The sequence below is a fragment of the Euprymna scolopes genome, chromosome 2 (genome assembly GCF_053919585.1).
Source record: "Euprymna scolopes isolate OS-2025 chromosome 2, ASM5391958v1, whole genome shotgun sequence".
NCBI lineage: Eukaryota > Metazoa > Mollusca > Cephalopoda > Sepiida > Sepiolidae > Euprymna > Euprymna scolopes.
The window spans coordinates 4,489,017-4,515,548 of record NC_136483.1 but is presented as its reverse complement, the minus strand read 5'-3'; the positions used below and the strand labels follow the sequence as shown (position 1 = coordinate 4,515,548).

At 35.6% G+C, this 26,532-nt stretch overlaps 1 protein-coding gene across 1 annotated transcript in view; it reads right to left on the bottom strand.

Annotated features, from left to right (window-relative positions):
• LOC145288327 (CD109 antigen-like) overlaps nt 1-26,532 on the bottom strand; it is a 252,965-nt gene that overhangs the window by 108,803 nt on the left and 117,630 nt on the right. The window contains exons 17-18 of the mRNA XM_080136322.1: nt 19,372-19,444; nt 15,085-15,175 (exon numbers count right to left, since the gene is read on the bottom strand). Coding sequence (XP_079992448.1) covers nt 15,085-15,175; nt 19,372-19,444 — 164 coding nt within the window. The remainder of the gene's footprint in view (nt 1-15,084; nt 15,176-19,371; nt 19,445-26,532) is intronic.

Below are 26,532 nucleotides of genomic sequence, written 5' to 3'. Positions count from 1 at the left end.
GCTTTGATAACAGAGCCCTCCACATTTTGAGTCCTGTATCTACATTGAAAACTCTTGTGATTAGGTCGTCCACAATTATAACAAATAATTTTTATACTTTTCTTAGGAGAAAAATTGTTTTTGGCAAAGTTGCAGTTTTTATTCCTGGCATGGGTATAATTTAATTTTGGTGTTTTTATGCGTGTATTTTTAAATTTCATGATATTTGTAGATTCGTTTTTTTCTGTGATCATTTTTTCAGTTTCCTCGTAGCTTCTGAGTGCTACCTTGAATTGGCTAAAAGTCATAGGTTTTTTCTTTCTAGGTTATCACGGTGGTAAATGGCTTGCAATCACTCGGTAATCACCTGAGGACCATGGAAATTAACAGACTGTCACTTATATTTCACCAGACATTTTAAAAGAATTTGCAGTCGTTTCTGCTCTCATAATATAATCAGTAATAGTTTCGGCTTCCATTCGTTTTAGAGAAGTCAGTTCAGTATATAAAGAAATAATATGGGGTTTTCCTTTCGATAAATAATGCTCTCTCAATATGGTCAATGCTTTGCAACCATCGTCCAGGGCTTCTCTCATTACTAGTGATAGACTTCGGTCATCTAAACACAGTATTAATTCCGCAAAGACAGTTGCGTTCTTTTCAATGAAGTCGGGGTCGTTTCTGTTTTCAGGTTGTGTTTGTAGTACTTTGTGTAGCTTTTGGATTCATAGATATCCCAGAAATCCAAGTTGTAGTCAGGAGAGAAGCAGACAGACGGAACAGAGTTCCACAGGCGTGCAATTCTAAGAAAGAAGCTTTGTTCATGGAATCTACGTTTGGAATTAGGCATAGATACAGAGTGGGGAAAGTTTTTGACAGTGGATTCAGCTAAACGGGTGCTTTTTGTAAAAGATTGGCGAGGGGGGACCAGAGATTGGAGTTCAGACGAGCACCTGCATGGAAACAACGATAAAACAAAGATAGGCTTGCAACGTCTCTTCTGTGGGAGAGAGGTTGCAGGGAAGAGAAAAGGGCATCCTCCACTAAGTCACGAAGTCTATTTTGTACTCGGTCAAGGCAGGATAGTCTTTTTTTAGCAGCTCCTACCCAGATATGGCAACAGTATTCCATCCTTGGTCATACTTGGCTTTTATATAGATAGAGAATTGCATCCGTAGTGAGATATCTTCTGGAGCGGTAGAAGGATCCCACCATCTTTCCAGCGACCTTGGCAACAGGCTTGATGTACATGTTCCATTTCAAATCAGGAGTGAAGGTCAAGCCCAGAAGCTTGTCAAAACATGGGGCTTCTCCTAGATGAGAGCCATCCATCACAATTGATGCCAGCTGGGGATCAGAGCGTTTATGATGCAAAGATAGGAGTTTGGTTTTAGATGCATTAAAGGTAACCAACCACGTGTCCCCCCACTGAACCACTCGTTCGAGATCAGAGGAGAGAGAATCAGAGAGCGCTTTGTCATTTACAGCCTTTGATGTGTTGCCGTAGATGGTCGTGTCATCAGCATAGATGTCAACGAATGATTTAAGTATGTGTTTAGGGAGATCATGGATGTAGATCAGGAAGAGAGTTGGGCCCAGGATGGACCCTTGAGGGACTCCAGCATTAATATTGCAGGTCTCTGATTTTTGTCCATCAACCACTACTCTTATGAGCCTATCAGAGAGAAATGATTTAATGATAGAGAAAATATTTTCAGTTATACCGTAGCTGGAAATCTTGTGAAGTAGGCCCTTATGCCATACCTTGTCGAAGGCCTTTGATATGTCAAGAGCAATTGCCCTGGAAAGGAAGCCTTTGTCAAGAGATTCACTAATCCTGTGAGATATAACCGTTAGCACATCTGTGGTAGATCTTGCAGAACGGAAACCATATTGCGTGTCACTAAGAAGGTTATTTTTGCTGAGGTGGTTGACTATTTCTCTATTTAATATGGATTCCAGCAACACACAGGAGACTTATAGGTCTGTACTGAGAGGGAGATGACTTATCACCTGAGTTCTTAAATACAGGGCATACTGATGAGGTTTTCCAGGGTGTTGGAAAGCACTTCTTAAGGCAACGTTTAAACAGTTTCGTAAGTATGGGAGAAAGTTCTGGTTGAAGCTTTTTTAACACTATAATTGGGATGCCGTCAGGGCCAGTAGCTTTACTGGAATCAAGGTTCTTGATTAGTATGGCGACCTCATGCACAGATATTTGTATGTTACCTAGCGTGTTCTGTGTTATAGGAGGAAATATGGAAAGTTGATGGCCGTCGTCACATAGGGTAGAATTAGCTACAGCCTTGTCTGAAGCTGACGAGATTACCTCTGGTCCATTGATAATGGTTGGGATAGATCGCACACTTCTGTTTAGGATCCTATTTGTTATTTGCCAAAACTGGTGGGAACCAAGCCGTTGATCAGCTACCTTGGATTCAACAGACTGGGCATATAGCTCTCTTGTATTTTTTATTACTCTTTTACAGTGGTTGCTGGCGGTCCTGAAAGCAGCTTTAGTCTCAGTGCATCTATTACGCTGGTAGCTATGGAAAAAGTGATTTCTGTGCGCGATAGCAGCAGCACATTCTGGGGAGAACCATGGCTGGCTGGTAGGTTTTTGTTGGAATTTTTAGATGGTATGAATTGGTCTATGCCTACAATTAACCATTCGGTCAGATCTGATACTATAGAGGACACATCCTTTTATAACATGGAATGCAGAGGTAGATCAGATATGAATATACGGAAGCTATTCCAGTCAGCCATGGAGTATCGGTATACAGTACGGTGGAGGGGTACGTCTGGGGACTTATTACATTTCATTTTTATCTTAACTGATATGACCGAATGGTCGGAGGATCCTAGAGGAGAAAGAACGGAACATGAACATAGCTCAGGGGAAGTTGAGAGAAAAAGGTCTAGGATAGGAGGCTTACACATTGACCTGTAGTATGGGCTCGCGAACAGTCTGAGTGAGGTCATAAGCAATGGCAAAATCATGACAGAACCTCCCCTCATCGTCTGTCTTATTTGAGTGGGTAAGCCATTCTACGTTATGGACGTTGAAGTCCCCACAGACGTGGATGTTAGCCGAGGGGTCTGCAGACAGGATGTGGTCTATTTTCTCAGATATGCTCTTAAAGATAGTAACTCTGCTATTGTGGGGCCGATAGAGGGCAAATATAAATGCAGTGGTGTAAGCAGGTGCAAGCTTGAAGCACATATAAGGTAAATTAGGATCTTCTCTAGAGATAACCCTGCCACATGGGAAGCCATCTTTAATGTAGACACATGTTCCATGCCCATGGCGATCTTAGGGGTCAGATTTAGATGTTTAGAGTATCTGTTAATTATGAACTCATCTAGGGAAGTGGTCGGCGCTATTCCAGTTTCGCTTAGAAAGAATATGTCCGGTATCGTCTCCTGTAATTGGGTTTCAACCTCTGGAAGATTGGAACGTAGACCCCTGATGTTGGAGAAGGGGACATAGTAGTAGGAGTCTACGTTGGAAGATGGGGTTCTAGGTTTATTCGTGTTTTTTTTCAGGAGATGGGTGAGGGGCCCGGAACCGGCCCAGCACCTGACGGAATGAGGTACGCTGCCAGGGTAATACCTAGGATGTCCACCCTCCCAGGTCTTGCCACTGGGCTCTCCGGTGGAGTAAGTTTATGGCTTACTGTCTGAGGCGCCCCGATCAGAGAATGCCGACGGGGTTACTCAGGCAATTTTTACAATTGCAGAAGTGCCCCTCAGTTAGAGGAGCCTGCTGGATCCCCACTTTCCGGCCTTGTTCCATATTTTGCTAGGCGAGCAGCAAATAAATCTCTACCCCTTGGATGATGGGATGTGTCTCCTAGCGGCTTCAGCTGCAGAGAGAGAGGGTAGAAGTACGTGTCAAGGATCCGTTCTTGACACTCAGCCTGACAGGTGAGGGGCCGGGAATCAGCCCAGCACCTGTCGGACTGAGGTACACCGTCTGGGTAATACCAAGGAGGTCCACCCTCCCAGGCCTTGCCACTGGGCTTTCTGGTGGAGTAAGATCATTGCTTACTGCCTGAGGCGCCCTGACCGGAGAATGCCAACGGGGTTACCTAGGCAATTTTTACAATTGAAGAAGTGCCCCTTATATATTTTGCTGAGGTGGGCAGCAAATAAATCCTCTACTTTATCATTCATCTTGGATGATGGGATGTGTCTCCTAGCGGCTTTGGCTCCAGGGAGACTGGATAGAGTACTCATCAAGGATCATTCTTGACACTCAGCCCGCCAAGTGGAGGGGCGGGAACTGGGTCAGCACCTGCCGGACTGAGGTTCACTGCCTGGGTAATACCAAGGAGGTCCATCCTCCCAGGCCTTGCCACCAGACTTTTCGGTGGAGTTAGTTTATTGCTCACTGCCTGAGGTTCCCCTACCGGAGAATGCCAACTTGGTTACTCAGGCAATTTTTACAATTGCAAAAGTGCCCCTCCTTTAGGGGAGCCTGCTGGATCCCCACTTTCCGGCCTTGTGCCACATTTTCTGAGGTGGGCAGCAAATAAATCCTCTACTCCCTTATAACTCCAAATTATTGTAACAATATATATATATATATATATATGTATATATATATATATATATATATATATATAATAAAATGATTGCAGAAATTCCCCTCTTCACCAAAGTATTGTAGGTTTGCAAAACATGCCACGTACAAAGCCAATACATCTAGCCTTACAGCCATTGTAGTTTCCGAACACCATTTTAGACAATTCAGCCGTGAGAATAATATGCATCTTACGAGCAACATCATTACAATCGCAACATCTTTATAGGAAGGAGTCCCTATTTTTCTCTCTAAATATTTACTCCTACCATTGCTACTAGTTGTCACCGGGACACATTCTACATGTTCCACAGATACTGTACTTATACCGACCGTAAGTGGCTGATACATACATAAACCTGACATAATCTTTCCAATTTTTGATTCAGAAATAATAAAAACTTATTCACCAAAGTCCATCCATTCTGAGTGGCTGAGCTTTGAAAATTCTCATATTCTGGAATCCAGTTCTTCGTTTTATAAAATTAAAATATGACATATTACAACGTCTTCGTCAAAACAACAAAAAATTAAACAGCCTTTGCGATCAAGTTTATGTACCATTAAACTAACTACGTGTAGATTGGGGTTGTTTCCTTCCGACGCATTTCATATATATATTTATATATTGCAAAGTTTAGCTCCCACATATTTGCGTCCTTTATATTAAGATTTCTCCTGAAAAGAAAAAAGAATTAAAAATATACGGAAGTTTATTTGTAAGTTATTTTATCTTTTCTGTGCGATTTAGCAACATTTATAGGTTTTCCGGTATTATATATTATCGCATGTAATATTGTCGCCCACAAATAGTTTCTATGTAATAACATTATGCTTTCCGACGGCCAACCAAACAACGCACGTGAGCGCGTTGTTTGGTTTATGGCAAGGCTATTATTCATTTACAGCTTATCCGAAAACCTATGATTGTCGTCAAATTAAGGTGAATACGAAATGGGATGAGAAACGACCAATTTAACTTTTTTGAACCTTGAACATTACTTTTATTAATGCTATATAGAGGATATGGCTATATTGTAGATGTTAACTCTGGATTATATTGAAGAGGTTGGCTCCCAAATATTTGCAATTTTTATTATTATGCCGAAAAAAAATACGAAATTTATTGAATGAAAGAAAACGAACTTATTTTTTGCCAACAATTTTATTTCTGTAACATATTTCTTTTAATATTATTCTGTAACTTTTTTTTTCAGAACAAATGATAAGGAAAAAATAGTGATTACTTGGAAATTAAACCTTTAAATATATTAATATATATGAAATATATATAAAATGCGTCAGTTTAAAACATCACCTATCTATAAAAGCACACAAAAAATTATAATGATGACGTGTAAAATACATAAAATACATAAATGTTTTCTCAATCATTAAATTATTTCTCTCTGATAGGCTCGTAAGAGTAGTGGTTGATAGGCAGAAATCAGAGGCCCACAGTATTAATGCTGGAGTCCCTCAGGGGTCAATCCTGGGCCCAACTCTCTTCCTGATCTACATCAATGATCTCCCAAAACACATACTTAAATCATTCGTTGACATCTATGTGGATGACACGACCATCTATGGCAACACATCAAAGGCCGTAAATGACAAAGTTTTCTCTAATTCTCTCTCCTCTGATTTTGAGTGCGTGTTACAATGGGGGAAGAGGTGGTTGGTCACTTTTAATGCATCTAAAACCAAGCTTCTATCTTTACATCATCAATCCCCATCTGGCATCAATTGAAATGGATGGCTCTCGTCTTGGAGAGGCTCCATGTTTTGACAAGCTTCTGGGTTTGACCTTTACTCCTGATCTGAAATGGAACACGTACATCAAATTTGTTGCCAGGGACGCTGGGAAAATGGCGGGATCCTTCTACCGCTCCAGAAGATATCTCACTACTGATGCAATTCTCTATCTATATAAAAGCCAAGTATGTCCAAGAATGGAGTACTGCTGCCACATCTGGGCAGGAGCTGCTAAAAACAGCCTATCCTGCCTTGACAGAGTACAAAATAGACTTTGTGGTTTAGTGGGGGATGCCTTTTTCTCTTCACTGCAACCTCTCTCCCACAGAAGAGACGTTGCGAGCCTGTCTTTGTTTTATCGTTATTTCCATGGCAGGTGCTCGTCTGAACTCCAATCCCTCGTCCCCCCTCACCAATCTTTCACGAGAAACACCCGTCTGGCTGAAATAATTTTCCCCACTCTTTATCTGTGCCTAAATCCAAACGTAAATTCCATGAGCAAAGCTTCTTACTTAGAATTGCACGCCAGTGTAACTCTCTGCCGCTTGCCTGTTTCCCACCTGACTACAACTTGGACGTCTTCAAGTCCAACACAAACAAACTCCTGACAAACCGCTCCTTAAGTAAGAAACCCCCAATACTAATGATTACTACAATACTATCTCATTGATTACTGTACACGCAATAACCCTTATCCCTGAGTAGCCTTCGGGCCTTGATAAGTAGTGACACCCATGTAAAAAAAAAAATAAATAAATAATAAATGTTTATATACTCTTTGTTTGTTTCAATTTGGCTTTTTTGTTTTTGAAAATCTGGCGATAGTTATCAATTTGGCTTTTTGCCCTTTTTTTCTGAAATATTTGGCTTCAAATATTTAGTAGAGTATAGCAACCCAATTAACGGTCATTTATTGGACACATTTATCATTTCAGAATGTTTAAAACACACTTAACTTTCGGATTGCAAAATAATTAAAAGCAAAGAAAAGAATTCGTGGACCTGAACAATGCTGCCTCTACAATTTCCTTTTTTTTATTGATAAATTTTTCAGACGATTATTATCGCTTACAGGCTTACATTTTTACTAAAGTAAACACCAGTTTTTGCCACTCCCGTTGTTAACGCTGCCACTAGCATTTAGATTTTTCCTTTTTAATTTTTCGCACATTGCTATGGCGCTTATCATTGATTACACGCTTAGCTTTCACATTAGCAAAATACCTTAGAAAAAATTGTATACACTTTATCAACAGAACAGGGAAACATTTAAATGTTAGGGGCAGTATTAACAACTTACGTGGCAAAAAAAGTGTTTATCCATTTATTAGAAAGTTATCATTACAAATCGATCCCCGATTATTAGTCATTAAAGATACTACCTTAATCATTTGGTATTTGTGGAGAAGCCTGTAATATTTTGGGGGTGTCACCAAAATGGAACGGAAATTATAATTTCGTTCCGGTACAATAAGACACTTTCTAATTGAAAACATAACAAAGAAATCGGGCGTAAATGAGAAAATGGTAATCAATATTTTAATTTATTCACAAAATAACAAAGTTTTAAATAAAAACAAAAGGAAATTTTAAACAACGAATTATATACACAGGAAACTGAATGTTTTTCTTATATTTAAAACGAAAAAAAAAGTCCAATTTATCATCTTTCAATTTAACGGGAAAAATTATATGCAATCATTTTTGCTTTTTAATAGAATGAAACGAAAAGAAAATTTTAAACAACGAATCATATATATATATATATATATATATATATATATATATATATATATATATATATATACACACACAACACAACATGTAACTTCTCTATATCTCATTCCCTATCACAGATGGTTATGTTTCCAACTCGTTTCCCAGACCAGAAAGAACAACATGCATCACTTCTAGATCTGTTTCTGACCACAGTACCTGATGACTGTGTAACGAATGCCCACAGCCCCCTTGGGAACGCCGATCATGCAGTGGTAATGGTTGAAATCGCCCTAAACTCTAGAGCCAAAACTGAAGAGCAAGTGCTCAAAACAAGGAGATATTATAAAAAGGCTGACTGGGAAGCCATCAGGGACCTCATCAGGGACGCTACATGGCAAAATATCTTTTCACTTCCTGCTGAACATTGCGCAAATGAGACCATTGAATGGTTCAAAGCGGCAATTGAAGCACATGTTCCCACAAATTCTATAACAAACCACACTCTCCCCAATGTTTCACTTCAACTTGTGCAGCTGCCATAGCGCAAAGGCAGCATGCGTACTGCAAATTTAACCGACATAAGTCCAATTCAAACAGACAGAAGTATATAGAAGCCAGAAATAATTGTAAAAAAGAAATAGCGACAGCTAAGAGAGAATTTACTGAAACCACTTAAAAACGCATCGAAGCACAGAATTTAGGAACCCGAGATTTCTGGTGTAGTAAATAATGGGCAATCAACAATTCCCCCACTATCCAACAATCATGCGGTTGTTTGCTCTGCAACTAAGAAGGCTAACATGCTTGTCAGACGGTTTGCCTTCACACTGGATTCTGCTAACCACCCCCTTCCTGACTTTCGTTTGTGGACAGACGCCACACTAGACGATCTGAAAATCACCCCTGCTCAGGTGCATGCTATCATAAGAAAGCTTGAAACTGCAGTCAGTCAGATGTTAAACTTCTGACTGACCAACATTATGGATTTAGGCAAACCCGTTTCACAGCAGACATCCTAACTGTAATCTCAGAACGTATATATCAGTCACTGGACAAAGCGAGGGAGGGTAGATCGGTAGCTCTAGATATATCTAAGGCTTTTGACAGGGTATGACATGAGGGTCTTCTCAAGAAAATCAGATCATACGGCATCACTGGAAGAATGCATAACATCTTTCTTAGATAAGAGAAAAATCCAGGTTGTCCTTGATGGTCGTACATCTAAACAATATTATATAAATGAGGGAGTGCCTCAGGGGTCTATCCTTGGACCTCTGTTATTCCTAATATTCATAAATGACCTCCCTGACAAAATTGTCTGTGAGATGCACCACACTCTATAACAGGCACAACAGGAAAACAAATGAACATATATCTAAAGAAATGGCAGAAACCCTAGAGGAAGACCTCCGATCCGTAGTGGAATGGGGACATAAATGGATGGTCACATTCAATGCTGCCACCACTAAACTTGTTTCCTTCAATAATTACAAGAAACCTTCTCTGCCACCAATAGCAATGACCAATGACTTTTTATCTGAAAGTACATCTTTTGAACTCCTCGGCCTAACGTTCACAGAAAACATGAGTTGGAACAATTACATTGAGAACATTGCCAGGACCGCTGCGAAGAAGGTGGGTTCTCTCTACCGTGCTAGAAAGCTATTAATGCCTGAAAGTATCCTATACCTCTATAAGGCCACAATTCGCCCATGTATGGAGTATTGTTGTCATATTTGGGCTGGTGCATCTGCCACTAGTCTCTCACTCCTAGACAAGGTTCAAAAGGAGTCGCCATCTGAACTGTCAGCTAAACTTCAGCCTCTGTTACATCAATGGAATGTTGCATCCCTCTGCCTGTTCTACAAATACTTTAATGCTGAATGCTCTGACGAATTGCAAGCACTTGTACCCCCTCAACGTAAATACCCCCGACAAACCCAACAAGCAGCTAAATCCCACCCCTTCACAGAAGAGAGCCCTAGATGTAAGAGAGCCTTCTACTCCAGTAGTTTCTTACCCAGAACAGCTAGACTTTGGAATTATCTTCCGGGTCGCTGCTTCCTCGACTGTACTGACATGCAGCCCAACTTCCTACACAGTACCCCTGATGCTTATGTCCTTGATAGTAGCCCCCTACAAACAAAGGCACATTTCAACAAAGTTGAAATGTGCCTTGTTTGTGGTTAAAATGCAATTAAAACATAAATAAATAAATAAATATATATATATATATATATATGTATGTATATATATATATATATGCATATATAGATCTTAGATTCAGCCACTCTGATGAGTCCTAGATGACGAAACACGTGTCAGTGGATAATTATGTTTTAAAAATAAATATGCATATATATATTTTAAACGGAAAAAAGTCACATTTATTTGTTTTATACATTGTCGATTGTGCAAGCCATTTTCATTCATTAAATTTAAGTTGGATGTCTTCAAGTACAACGTTAACAAATTCCTAATGAACCGCCCCCTTAAGTAAACACTTCATCACATCTCCACACTAACGTAATGTACTTGCAATAACCCTTATCCCTTAGTGGCTTCCGGGCCTTGATAAGTGGTGGTCACTGTGTAAAAAAAAAAAAGAAGTTTTTTGATTAATTAGTTTCGCTTATCTTTGATTTCATGCATGTGCAGAACAAAAAATAACTGTACCGGAACGAAATTACAATTTCCGTTCCATTTTGGTGACACCCCTAAAACATCATGGGCTTCTTCACAAATACTGAAAAATTTAAAGGCTATGAGAGTCATTTTTCAGGTCTGCAGCAGTGTTTTTTTTTTTCTATTTCTCGTGACACAATGTTGACACGTTAGGTGAAAGCACAGAATAATCACAAAACAACTTCATGGCTGGGAAAAGGTGAAAGTCAGAGGGTGCAAGGTCAGGAGAGTAGGGAGGATGGGGAAGGATTTCATAACCACACGCCCGTGCTTCTGATCTGTCGACATGCTAGTTGTGGACCGGAGAATTGTTCTGCAGGAGGAGGGTACCTTTGCTGATCTTGCCTTCTTGATTTTGATAGCTTCCCTTAATTTCCTCAAAAGTGAAGCATAATAGGCTTCTGTAATTGTAGTACCCTTTGCCAGGAAATCTGTCATCACTACTCCGTCCTGGTCCCAAAAGACTGTGAGCATGACATTGCCTTCTTTGGAGATGGTGAGTCTAAGTGCTTCCACTGCATTGACTGGGCATTGGTCTCTGGATCATAGTGATGGACCCAGATTTCATCCTGTGTAATCAGTCTTTTGAAAAACTTTGACTCATCTTCTTGGCACATCTCCAAATTCATCCTTGAGCACTCGACGCGTTCTCACTTCTAGAATGGTGTGAGCAACCTGGGCATCCATCTGGCAGACACCTTATGCGTATGCAAATGGTCATGAATGATAGTTTCCACAGACCCTGTACTAATCTTGACATCTTGGGCTATTTGGCGAACAGTAATGCGTCGATCTTCCAAAATGGCAGCCTAAACTTGACGGACAGATGCCTTATCAATGGCAGAAGGGGGGGGGGGGGCCAACCAGGTCTGTGAGCTGTTTCCACAGACTTCCGGCCATGTTTGAATTCACGATGCCAGCATTTTACAAGGTCATATGGTGGGGCATTATCACCATAAGTTTCTTTCATTTCATCAAAAGTCTCCTGTGGTGTGCGTCCTTTCAAATACAAAAACCGGATCACTGCTCGACATTCAACAAGCTCCATTTCACACCTGACTCAGTTCAAACACCTGTAAAACAGAAACCACGATTAGTTCAGAGCTGTAATCTGCAACATAACTCGTAGAGATATAAATCATTGCACATGCAAAATTTCAGCTAGATCAGATAACTGGAAGTGGGTCGGGGGGCATTACTTATTGCACGCCCCTCGTATATTTTTAATCGACTTCTCATCGATCTATACATATATCATAACTTACGATCACTTAACGCGGTTTTATGTATATTTTACTTTTCACTTTTTATGTCCCATTTTCACTCCTTCACACTTTTACCTGGATGCAATTTATATATTTGGCAGGGTCCTTACACAAATTTATTCGATAAGTATCGAAAATATTAAAAATAATCTTAAAAATAGTTTTTCTCTTATCAATAAAAAAAAAAGAATTTTTACAGGAGAATATTTTTATGTTACACCGGCCGGTGTAACGTAAAATATTCCCCTCGAAAAATTCTTCTTTTTCAGCTATTCTAATCACAATAAAAACCTGGACTAGATTCTCAGCGACACTTTCCCCTCCACCAGGTTCCATCCGGTTCTCGAGAACTCAACAGCTTCTCTCAAACATCTTAACTCCCGGCCTTATATTATCTCATTTATGCAAATTAATGCGCAATTGAACCTGATGATTTGTCGCCTTCTCGTGTTCCATCGCTCGGGTTTCGAGTTCGCACATGCAGCCCACCTCCGTGACTGCATTCACACTACAATTTTCACTAAAGCTATAAGAGAAGAAAAACTATTTTTAAGATCGTCAAGCCAACATCACCTGATGTGATATTGTAAACAAATACAGACGGAATTTGATGAATGACATTATCATTATTATTTTTATTTTTTTAATTTTTTGCGAATTTGCCCCCACCGGCAAATTATTCCTCGTAATATATAATAATCGATAGAGGATTCATTCCATAATAATACATACACAATCTGCATAAATTAAAATATCATGTTTAAGCGTATAAATAATACTATGTCGAAAGTAAAGAGTTCTGATGGGGAACTATTGAATGTGTCAAAAATTACGGGGACACTAAAATAAAGTTTATTAACGTTTAAAAAACGATTAAAATATTGGCACAATGAGGGGGAAAAAACGGGGAAAAGATTCTTGAATGCTAGAATCGAAACCAAAACATACAGATCTTCGGCATTATTCGATACCATTTCAACTAAGTCTATTTTCGTATCAAAACATTAAAAATAACGTTCTGAAACATATAAGTCTATATACATATTAGAGCGTACATATTACATCAAACTACACTTACCAAGTCCTATTTTTTCAATTCGGACCCTTTAGCAGCTATTTATCTGTTTAAAAATAAAATTTATTTTGTTCCACAGGTCAGAATATCCCATATATCAAGTTGCAAGTATATAGACCAAAAACTGACAACGCAGAGACCATTCCGAGATAGAGATTTATTTTAAATACAGTTCCAAATATTATGCAATTATGTGGAATTTGAAAGCGACAAATAACGATGTTGTTCTGATCGTCTGTAACACACACACATACACACATACACACATACACATACATGCACACATATATACATACGTACACATACACACACATACATGCACACATATACACATACATACACACATACACACATAGACACACACACATACATGCACACATATACACATACGTACACATAGACACATACATGCATACATATACACATACATACACACACATACACACACATATAACGTTTCTGGCGCAGAAGAATTACATGTCGGCTATCGCATCTATAATTGGAAAAAATCAAACATACTGGAATAAACTAACTCCATCGAACGCCTAGAAGCTATTTTTCTATCATTATAACTGCATTACTCTCATTTTGAATTCTTAAACTGGATTACTATGTGATGTGAATATTGTCTCTTATCACCGGGTTGTTTCTGATACTACCTCATCGTTACATATCCTTTTACCTTCATTTTTCATTTCTTTTCTGCATTTTATAAACTCTTTCTACTAACTTTTATGCATATATAACTAATTTCTTATTGGAAAGTTTAAATTTATACTAGTATCTGAAAAATCATCATAATTACTTTGCTAAAATCTTTCCTCTGACGAAAAGAACGTATTCTTTGAAACTCCGTGGATAAAATAATTCTTAATGTTGCTTTCTGATTTTCCAGTTGTATAATAAATTCTTTGTAAATTATAATTGCGCGACTTCTGTGGATGTTTATCGTTTTTATATGGTCCTCCCAAAATCTATTAAACTGTAGAAGAGAAATAGCAAATAGCTGTGTTCACAAAATAAAATTTACTCTAGGATAGCGATACAAAATAGTTTTAAAACTAACAAAAACAACAGAAAATAAACAAATAACAATTATTAAATAAACGATCACACATATATGTATGTATATATATGTGTATATATCTGTGCATATATGTATGTACACATATATATTTATATATAAACTAAAAAAAAACACTAACCAAGTTTTAAAATAGATCCTTTGTTCGATAAAATGCATGCCCATTGGCTGATAGTAAGGGGCGCGGTGGATACTAGAAAGCTGATTGGCTAACTAAATCCTCAATAGAAGAGGACCATATAAAAACAATAAACAACCACAGAATTCGCGCATAAGCCTGAGGAATCCTAGAGTGGATGAAACGCGGAATATTCAGTGTAGCTTAATCGCCATATATATTTTATAAATTACTAACTAGCTCTACCTACGTATTGAGCACTTTTGAAGTAAATACTTAAAGTTTACGCATAAATATATATTTTCGTATATTAATTTTATGTGAGTAAATGAAGTAGTCATATATATATATATATATATATATATATATATATATATATATATATATATATATATAAATGAAGTAGTTGTATATATATATATATATATATATATATATATATATAAATATATAACTACTTCATTTACTCACATAAACTTAATATACGAAAATATATGTTTATGCGTAAGTATTTACTTCAAAAGTGCTCAATACGTAGGTAGAGCTAGTTAGTAATTTATAAAATATATATAAAGATTAATAATACACACACACATATATATATAAATTATATAAATATGTATATACATATATATATATATATATAAATATATATATGTATATATATACATATGTTTGTTATTTGCTGTTTGATACACACTGATATACACACATCGATACACACAAACGCACACACAGATACACACAGAGAAAAAGTTCTTATATATAAGTAGATATAAATTTGTCTTTATTTAAGGAAGACATAAATAGTCTTACCGAAATCGGGTTGTCAGAAAGAACATAACGTCATTGAATGGATCTCGTCTGTTCGCGGGTTTATTAGTATTCAAACCCACGTAGTCACGATCTGAAATTGGAAACAAAGAAAAAAATTAAAAACATTGTTACGTCATATATTGATATATAACGTTGTTATGGTCATATATTGATATATAACCTTGTTATGGTCATATATTGATATACAACAGAGTTATAGTTATATATTGATGTATAAAGTCGTCATGGTCATATATTGATGTATAAAGTCGTCATGGTCATATATTGATGTATAAAGTTGTCATTGTCATATATTGATGCATAAAGTTGTCATGGTCATATATTGATGTATAACGTTCTTATGGTTATATATTGATATTAACTATTGTTCCCCCAATATATTGATTTATAACATTGGTACGATCATATATTGATATATAACATTGTCTTTTTTTATTTATTCCATTTTCACCCTAAACAAGGTATAGTGCCACTGGTGTAGGGGGCTACTATCGGTAGTGCCACTTTGATATAGAGTGCCATAAGTTGCAGGGTTGATATGTAGGGAGTTGAGCAGCAAGATGCCAGTTCACATTACACTCGAATTTCTGCATATCAATACAATTGGAAAAGCAGGAACCTGGAAGAGGCGTTCCAAAATCTACAAGATCAGGGAAAGAGAGTGTTAGAGTAAAAAGCCTAGAGATCTCTACTGTGTAGTGGTTAGGGTTAGGGTTAGGGTTAGGGTTAGAGTGTGATTTTGCTGTTGGTTGAGTTTGTCGGAAGTATTAACGTCTAGGAGGTACAAAGGCTTGTAGTTTATCAGAGCATCCACCATTAAAATACTTGTAGAACAGGCAGAAGGATTCAACATTTCGTCTATGGGACAGAGGCTAAAGCCTAGATGATAGTTCCAGACCTATCAGGTTGGCAACTCTCTTTTGAATCCTGTCCAGGAGTGAAATACTAGCAGCAGATGCACCAGACCAAATATGACAATAATACTCCATACATGGGCAAATGGTGGCCTTGTAGAGGTACAGGATACTTTCAGGCATAATTAACTTTCAAGCACGGAAGAGAGAGCCCACCTTCCTCACAGCGGCTCTGGCAATGATCTCAATGTATCTGTTTCAACTCATATTCCCTGTGGACGTTGAGCTGAGGAGTCTAAAATTACTTTCATGCAATGTAGCCTTAGCAATAGCAATAGTTGAGAAAGTTTCTTGTAATTATTGAAGAAAACAACCTTAGTCTTGGCATCATTATATGTGACCATCCATTTTTGTTCCCATTCCACTACAGATTAGAGGTCTTGCTCTAGTGTTTCTGTCATTTCCTTAGATATGTGTTCATTTGTTTCCCCCTCGTGCATGTTATATAGTGTGGTGTCATCAGCAAATATATCTATCTCAGAGACAATTTTATCAGGGAGGCCATTTGTGGGAGTTGAACACTCTCAGCCCAACTCAATTATCGCCCTTTAACTCAGAAGAGCGACCTAGCTACGTCACTTCCTGTTTCTCTTAATTCACTCTCTTTTTCTGCGGAACGCTCAAACAGTCAAGATGTGACAAACACCGGTCCAGTGGCAATGGGCCACCACAATGCTCCTGGCTACCGCCAGCCTCTTGCAAGTAACGTTACTAATCTCTCAATGAACTCTCATTCTTTTATCCTCTTTCCTGTATATATTTATGCAAATAAATTGCATTTGTTTCGTTGATATATAACGGTATATTTTCGTCTTCATTATGCGACCTTTCGCCTTTTCAATTTCTCTACCATTAAATACAACCATTTCACCATTATACACATGGGGACACATGTTGTGATCATATATAAAATTATAACATGCTTATGGTCATATATTAAAGTTTAACATTGTTATTATCATATATTAATGTATAACATTGTTATTATCGTATATTAAATATAACATTGTTATTGTTACATAGTAATGTATAACATCGTTATGAACATGTATTAATGTATAACATTGTTATGATTATATATTAATGCATAACATTGTTATGATCATATATTTATGTACAACATTGTTATGATCATATATTAAAGTATAACATTGTTATGGTCATATATTAAAGTATAACATTGTTATGATCATATATTAATGTATAACATTGTTATTGTTATATATTTATGTATAACATTGTTATTATGATATATTAATGTACACCATTGTTATGGTCATATGTTAATGTATAACATAGTTATGATTATATATTTATGTATAAAATTGTTATCAGTATATATTTATGTATAACATTGTTATTATCATATATTAAATATAACCTTGTTATGGTCATATATTAATATATAACATTGTTATGGTCATATATTAATATATAACATTGTTATGGTCATATATTAATGTATAACATTGTTATGGTCATATATTAATATATAACATTGTTATGGTCATATATTAATGTATAACATTGTTATGGTCATATATTAATATATAACATTGTTATGGTCATATATTAATATATAACATTGTTATGGTCATATATTAATGTATAACATTGTTATGGTCATATATTAATGTATAACATTGTTATGATCATATATCTATGTATAACCTTGTTATAAATGTATATTAATGTATAACATTTTTGTGGTCATATATTAAATTATAACATTGTTATGGTCATATATTAATGTATAACATTGTTATGGCTATATATTAATGTATATCATTGTTATGATCATATATTAAAGTATAACACTGTTATACATAAATGTATAACCATAACAACGTTATACATAAATATATGACCGTAACAAGCTTTTTTTTTGTTGTTGTAAAAACCCTGTTACGATCATATATTTATGTATAACGTTGTTACACGCATATATTGATTAATAACTTTGTCAGACAAATATAGCGGGAAGCACTGATATTATTGTTTCTAGGAATGGCGATATTTGAATAACAGATTTCACCTCTGACCCGATCAGGATTGATCATAGTTGGGATGCACACGGAAAGTTGACAGTGCAATGGGCAAGTCTGTTGAAAAATAGTTTCTAGAGTTTTACAATACAAACATCTTTCTGATTTGAAAAACGAAATAGGAAGAAAAGTTATTTATTTACAATTCTTTGATTAGAAAAAAGATAGAAGAAAAGAAGAGAGAAGAGTTATTTATTTATAATTTCTGTGTGTGTGTGTGTGTGTGTGTGTGTGTGTGTGTGTGTGTGTGTGTGTGTGTGTGTGTGTGTGTGTGTGTGTGTGTGTGTGTGTAGGGGATGCGAGCTGCAGAAATTTTCAATATAGGCAAAGAGGTGTCTTCAATAAGTTTCCAGACTTTTTGTAGAGGCATTTCAAATTAAAGTAGACGCTTGAAAATTCAATTTATTCTATACATCTTATGAGATGACTGGCTAATTTTTATAATTTTAGGTTTAAACGAACAGCTACAACAAGAATTGGAATACACCATACTAAAGCCTGATTGTTACTGCTGCTTAATATAAAATATACAATCTGAACGTGAAGACACTTTAGAAGAACGATATGCAATAAATTCTGCTTTAAATTAAAAAAAAAAAATGTCACAGAAACATATGGAATGCAGCATCTTTCATGAATTAGTATAAGTTTTTGGGTTGCATAAGAGATTCAAGAAGAGCAGGGAGTCTGTGAAGGATGATGAGAGGTGTGGGAAGAGTAAGGAAGTCAGAACAACAGAGCTGATTGGCCAAATTAATAATTTCATGGATAAGGACCGGCGTGTGTCTATATCTGTGGAACTGTACACAAATTTATTTGCAAGAAACTAAAGATGCAGAAGATTTGAGTATAGTTTGCTCCACCATTACTCAGAGAAGATCAGAAAGAAAGACGTTTTCATGACTCAACCTCCCTACTGTCCAGCCCTTGCTCCCTGTGACTTTTGGTTATTCCCTAAGCTGAAGAAAAACCTTAGAGGCTGTCGTTATGAGACAATTGAGGAGATGAAAGAGGCTCTGGCGGAGTTCATTGACAAGTGATTACCTAGAACAAAAAAATAGTTAAAGTTGGGGACTTCACCATAGAAGATCAAGGGGTACAGATACGGCGTTGCTTCTGCAATCGATTGTAAAGAGAAATGCTTGATTCCGTACATGTTCATTATTTTCCAGCTGAGAATTTTTCTGTGTGACTGACATGTCATCATATTACAGCACAATTTAACAACCTATAAAAATCATAATTGCTGTTGAATAAAGACAGAAACATAAAGCACATATTTTTATCTTTTCGTTTATAATACTTACAGCAAGGAAAATAGTGTCCTGGTATCAATTTTGGCACTCTGAACATGTTAGTACTATAATCCAACATTGCATACTGTGAAAAAGAAAAGATAAAAGAAATTATTTCCTATATAAGCAATACAACCTCTACTCATATATATATATATATATATATATATATATATATATATATATATAATTTTATTTTCCACAGACGTGTTTGGTCATTTACGACTAATCAGCTTCGCTGAATATATATATATATATATATATATATATATATATATATATATATATATATATATATATATATGAACAAATGATTGATTAATAAAACATGTTAAAAGACATCTTGAAAAAGAGTTAAAAATATATTTAATTTTAAAAAAGGAAAAACAAGATAAGTGGATAGTCCTTAATCCGCGGAGTTTCGAAGAAATACTCTCCTTCTCATCAGAGGGCAGGAATTAGCAAAATGCAGGATCGGATTTTGCATATAAAAGTATTTAATGAAACTACAAGTAAGTCACAGATCTTACTTGGTTAAAAAAAAAAAGGGTGAGGTAAGGGAAACAGGAGGCAAAAGAAAAATGATAAAAAGATTTCACATGAATGGATAGTCCGGTGAAGGGTAAAAATCCAAGAATGGTAAAATCCAAAACGGTCGAATTTAAAATTTCAATCCAATGGGTAAATTCCAAATGGTCCAAAATAATTTTTTTGATTCATCCAGCCTTGACAGACGTGTTTTAAATATTCTCTCCAGGGCTTTTTCTTTTAATGATTTGAAATTCATTCCATTTGCGCTTTTTTCCAAGGAACTCTGCCTTTTGAATTATTTGCTACAATAAATTTACTGTTTCAGTCTTAAAAGATATCGTCAGGCGACAATATAGCTCTGGACTAACTCAAGACAAGTCATTTAATCTGATGATTGGCCTACAGTTAGACAAGAGTTATATTGTCGCCTACAGATGTCTTTAAAGACTGAAACAGTAAATTTATTGTAGTGACTTACGGTAATTTTGTTCACCTAAATTGAATAAAATAATATCTTGCTCTTTTAATTTAGCATTCTCAACAACCTCGTTGAAATTTAATGGTTTTTTTTTTTTTTACTTTTGTAATATTTCTAACCTGGTAAAGTAATTGATTTTGTGCTACGAAGCAGATACTGTCAAGAACTTTAAGTGTCAATTGAATAAAAGGAATAAATTTTAAGATGGTAAATATAATGAAATTTGGAATAGAGACTTTTGTCATTCATTCATTGTATTGCTCTGTAATTACATTGAGCTTCTAAATAAGGATTGGTATATATAAAAAGGAAATATAAGTGAATAAATAATATTTCCACAGATGTATATATATATATATATATATATATATATATATATATATATATATATGTGTGTGTGTGGGTGTGTGTGTGTGTGTGTGTGTGTGTGTGTGTATAATTATTTTTGGCATTGAGCCTTATAATTACCTGTTGAAATGAATCACGAACCCTTTTATGTAGCTTACTTGCAAAAATATGTTTTAATACTATATTTTTTAAAAAGAAAAAATAAGTAAATAAATAATAAGATATTATTTGTTTACGTCCGAATAAAAAAAACACCCGATCTCCAAGGTGGAGACGCTAAACTTAATATCGTTTAAAAAATCAACAATAAAATCTATGCATATATATATATATATATATATATATATATATATATATATATAAGTTTTATTTATATATATATGTTTTATTTTTTTATTACCGTTTTATCTGTTTGATTACATATGTTTCGGATGTTGAACCGTGTTTACGATCTAACAGCCTCGTCAAACCTTACAGATATGGTTGGTTAGTATTAGGAAGAATTGTTTTAGTAGGAATATGGAGGGGTGGGGGAGAGAAAGAAAAAGGAGGGGGGTATGAGATAATAGAGAGAGAAGGCGGATAATGACAATATTTCAATTTTGAAGTTAAAAGTATATTAGGTTGTATTGTGTGTGTGGGGGTAGCAGATTCAGGTAGGCTTGGGTGGAGATATGTGGATATAGGGAGATATAGTGGATGAGGGGGGGGATAAAGGGTGGTAAAGAGAAAATAAAAAAGAGAGGGAGTAATGAGAGGAGGGGGGAAAAAGGAGTTTCAATTGTGGGGTTTTAAAATTTTGACTACTTTTTTTTTCCTGTTCGATAAGGTATATTAATTAGATGAGAGGGAGAGAGAGAGAGAGAGAGAGAGAGAGAGAGAGAGAGAGAGAGAGATGGGAGGAAAGGGAGGGAAAGTGAAAGGGAAGGGGGTTAGTGTGGCTGTCATTTTTGGCAGTTACAGAATTACATTTACGAGTTTCGTGGTCGTTGTTCATTTCATAGTGGGTTGTTTTTAAACAGTTAAGAGTTAATACAGACGTTGACGCACGCATAAGAGCGTATAATACATATACATACATATTACAGACCAATATGTAGACACATAGGCACATACATATAAAAACAATGCAGATGTACATGGGTCTACATGCAGACATATACACACATACACGCAACTCTCGTACACATATATATATACTCGCATATATATACAAATATAAGTACATGCTCACACATACATAAACATACACACACGCCCATCCGAATACATATACGTGGATATACAGATCTCCAGTAAGAAGTAGATGCATACATACAAGTACACAGACATATACATACAAGTACACACATACGCACGGGCTCATGCACACCTATACACAATTACCTAAAAATATATATTTATAAAATATAAATATTTAGACCCATATAGACACATATATATATACATATACACAAATATATGCATATCCATACATACACATATATACATACGCATACCGGCATGCATACATCTATGCCAAGTAAATAAAGTAAAGTTAGGATAAATAAATAATAATAAATAAATAAATGAGTACATGGTTTAATTTAGTTAAGTTATTTTAGTTAATACTGCGTGGGTTATATAATATATATAAGCATATACAAGTATACACATTCATAAAAATACAAACATACATACACATACAGGCATATATACATATATACACAGAGATGCGTATATTTATGCTGAGTAAGTAAGGTAAAGTTAGAGTAGATAAATGAATGAATAGATAAAGGATAAATAAATAAGTGAGTGTAGATAATTCAAGGTTAAGTAGACATGTTGAAGTTAGGTTCGAAATGCATGTTGTTGATTTAATTTTTAGAGGTCTGTATTGATTTGCTTTGCTTATTGGATGGGGATTATTTTATAGTTTCTATGAAAAAAAAGATGGGGGGTAAATTGGGTATAAAGGTTTAAAAATTATTAGGTTCATATACATAGAGGGGGCTCCTAACATGTTGCATTGGGCAGTGGCCATGCTTAACTTTATTTTCAGTGTGAAGTGTGTTGTGGGTATAGGCATACAGACACATATATGTATATAAATCCAGGCATAGCTACATCTGTACAAATATGCTCACTCATGTGCATAGATATAGATACACATATACATACAGTCACAAAGGCCAGCAGATACACTTGTACAGAGACATAGACACACAAATATATATCCATGCATACATATGACCCATGAATACACGTAATCATGCCCGCGTATATAGAGAAATAAACATAAACACAGACAGGGATACATACATGCCCGCACATACATATACACGTTGAGATATATGCACGCACACAGACAAGTAAGTAGGTGCGTTAAATATAATAGTGTTTCCAGCATATCCACAAAAGTACATATATATATATATATATATATATATATATATATATACACTTGTGCCCGATATTATTCATACCCCCCTTGAAAATTGAGTTTATTAGGTGTAACTTTTGTAAGAATTTATTGTTTACGTCCATATTGATACATATTCTTAATAAACCTCTTATTATCATTTTCGTCATTTTAAAATCTCGGGATACTTGTAATAAAAGAAATATACAGCTATTTATAAAATCTGCAATGTTCAAAAATAATCATACCCCCTTATTTTTTCAGTATTAATCGAGTTTCTGACTGTTTGTTTTCTGTTTGATTCTTATTTTGAATGCTTTTATACAACCTTTGATTAATTTCATTTCGTTTTTTGCATTTTTCAGAAATTAAAATGATATCAACTGAAAACCAATAAAAGAATAAAAATTATTAGAATGAGGAAGAAAAAAGAGCTTAGTAATGATCTTAGGACTAAAATTGTGAATTCACATAAGGATGGTTTAGGTTACAAGTCAATTTCCAAGAAATTTGAGGTCCCTACAGCAACAGTACAGAGCATCATCAAAAAATTCCAGAGCCACCACACAACAAACAACTTGATTTGTAGAGGAAGGAAAAGGAAACTGTCTGCTAGAGCCACCAGTAATATTGTAAGAAGTGTTAATGCAAATCCAACCACCACTAATAAGGACATTTTAGAACATCTAAAGTCTTCTGGCATAAAAATATCAAGGCAAACATTGCAAAGGACTCTGCATGAAAATGGTCTGAAAGGAAGAAGACCAAGAAGGACTCCATTGCACACCGGAAAACACCTTGCAGCACGTCTAAAGTTTGCTAGGACCCATGTGAATTCTCCAGAGTCCGTTTTCTCAAGTATTTTGTGGACTGACGAAACAAAAATTGAATTGTTTGGCCATATGGATGCTTCTTACGTTTGAAGGAAGAAAGGAGAAGCTTACAACCCAAAGAACACCATACCCACGGTGAAACATGGTGGTGGTAGCCTAATGTTTTGGGGCTCCTTTTCGGCTAGTGGTCCAGGTAGTTTGGTCAAGATAGATGGAACCATGAAGAAGGAGCAATATTTGGAGATACTCCAGAAAAACATTAGACAGGATGCGGGGAAGCTCCATTTAGGACCAAACTGGGTCCTTCAACAGGATAATGATCCAAAACATACTGCCAAAATAGTCAAGAAATGGTTTGAGGATAATCAAATTAATGTTTTGGAATGGCCTAGCCAGAGTCCCGACCTGAACCCTATCGAAAACCTCTGGCACATATTGAAAACTGAGGTTAAAAAGCGGAAACCTAGAAATTTGAGGGATTTGGAGAACTACTGCATTGAAAGATGGTCAAAAATCAGTGTTGATGCTTGTAAAAACCTTGTTGATAAATATCCCAAACGATTACAGGCAGTTATTAAGAATAAATGGCATGCTATTGACTATTAGTAAGAGAGGTATGAATAATTTTGAACTAGTCCCATTATTGTTTTTCTTTGTATAATGTTTCAAACTTACATAATTTATTTATTTGTTGAGTTTAAATTAAATGCTTATGCTTGATTTATTGTTTGAAATCCCTTTAATATTGTCTACCTTCTGGTTTGAGCAATATTCTTATAGAAATCTCAAAGATCAAAGGGGTATGAATAATATCGGGCACAAGTGTATATATATATATATATATATATATATATACGGATATCCATACAAGTTGCCACGTATGTACATTCATATAAATGTGGGGAGTTTTAGTCGTAATTGGTATGTGGGTTGGGGGTAGTAGGATTCATGGGTAGATGAATGTGTAATTGGTTAGGGTAATATAGGATATGGGGAGAGTTGAGTAAGGGGGTTTGGTTGTGTTGATGTTACAGTAGTTGGGTGTCTGCGGTAGATGAGTGTATTGTGTGTATTATTATTCAGCAGTTCTAAAGAGGATGTTGCCTAAGGTATGTTTCAGAAAGGTGTATAATTGCTAAGGAGGTGGGATTTGTAGTGCCGGCAATTTATGGTTGTTTCATGTTTTTTATTTAGTAATTTGTTTCTATCTTTAAAAATGAATATAAAAAGTTTTTCGTTCAAGCAGAGGTGGCATGGGGAGTCTAAAGATTTACATACGTTAGATCTTTTAAGGATTGCCCACGTGATGGTTGGTGTAAGGTTATTTTGGATTAGATCTAGATATTGGGAGGTTAGTGAGGTTTTGTTAGGGTGGTTGGGGTTTGTAAAGGAGCATTTATGTGCTCTAAACCTATCTTTAAAGGAGGTGCCTACCAGGCCAATATAGTATTTTTTGTCGTTTGGGTTTTCTTCATGTGCGATTGTGGCTTTATAGACTACTTCTGTTTGTAGGCATTGTTGATTAAGTGGGCATTGGGATTTGTTGGTGCAGTTACAATTATTTCTACTGGTCTTCTCATCTTTGTTAAGTATTTTTCTATTGTATTTCTTGATTATTTGTTCTATGTTATCAGTGCAGCTGTAGCTAGATTTAATTGTGTTTTTATTGAATATTTTGTGTAGTGTGTGATTGTGTGGAAAGTGGTTGTTTATTAGTTGAAAGAATTTTTTGCCTAGTTTCGTTTTAACCATTATATTGAAGAGAGGGTTGAACCAAATTATTTTCCTGGCTCTATTTTTCTTGTTGGGGTATTGGATGGATTAGGTTCAAGGTAATTAAAGGTGGTGTTTTGGTGGCCGCTTTCCTTAAGGGCATTTTCATAAAATGTTTTATGTTTGTTGAATATTTCAAGTTTAGAGGAATTATTACTAAGTCTTTTTTCGATATATATATATATATATATATATATATATATATACTCCTACATTTGTGTGTGTGTGTGTGTGTGTGTGTGTGTGTGTGTGTGTGTGTGTGTGTGTGTGTGTGTGTGTGTATTGATATTCATGTTAAAAACTTTTTTTTTATTTATAAAAGAAAATACAACTTTGTTATATATGGGCCGTGGAAGTGCATTCATCTGCAAAAGATCTATCTAATTCACATATTCTTTTAAACATTCATTTTGATTAATTCCTTATTAGTTTCTTCGGGTTTCTTATGGGATGATCATCTTTAGTTAACTATTACATGTAATTATATTCATGCAGATATTCTATATGATTTATACTTGCGTATTATTTGCGTAAAAAGATTATCGTAAACACAACCTTTATCAATGTATATTTAAAAAATTTCACTTACCAAACTCCTCTGTCAGTTTTTGGTCTACAAACATGAAACTTCATATACAGAGTATTCGAACCTATGCAAAACTTTATATTTGAGATTTACCCGGGGAAAATCGATGCAAAAGTGTGAAAATTAAAAAAATAGAATTTGCCAGGTGAAGGTCGAACGACGGCATTACGAATATGCATGCGTAACGTAATAGCTATTGGTTCATGTTTTAATTTTTAGCTTT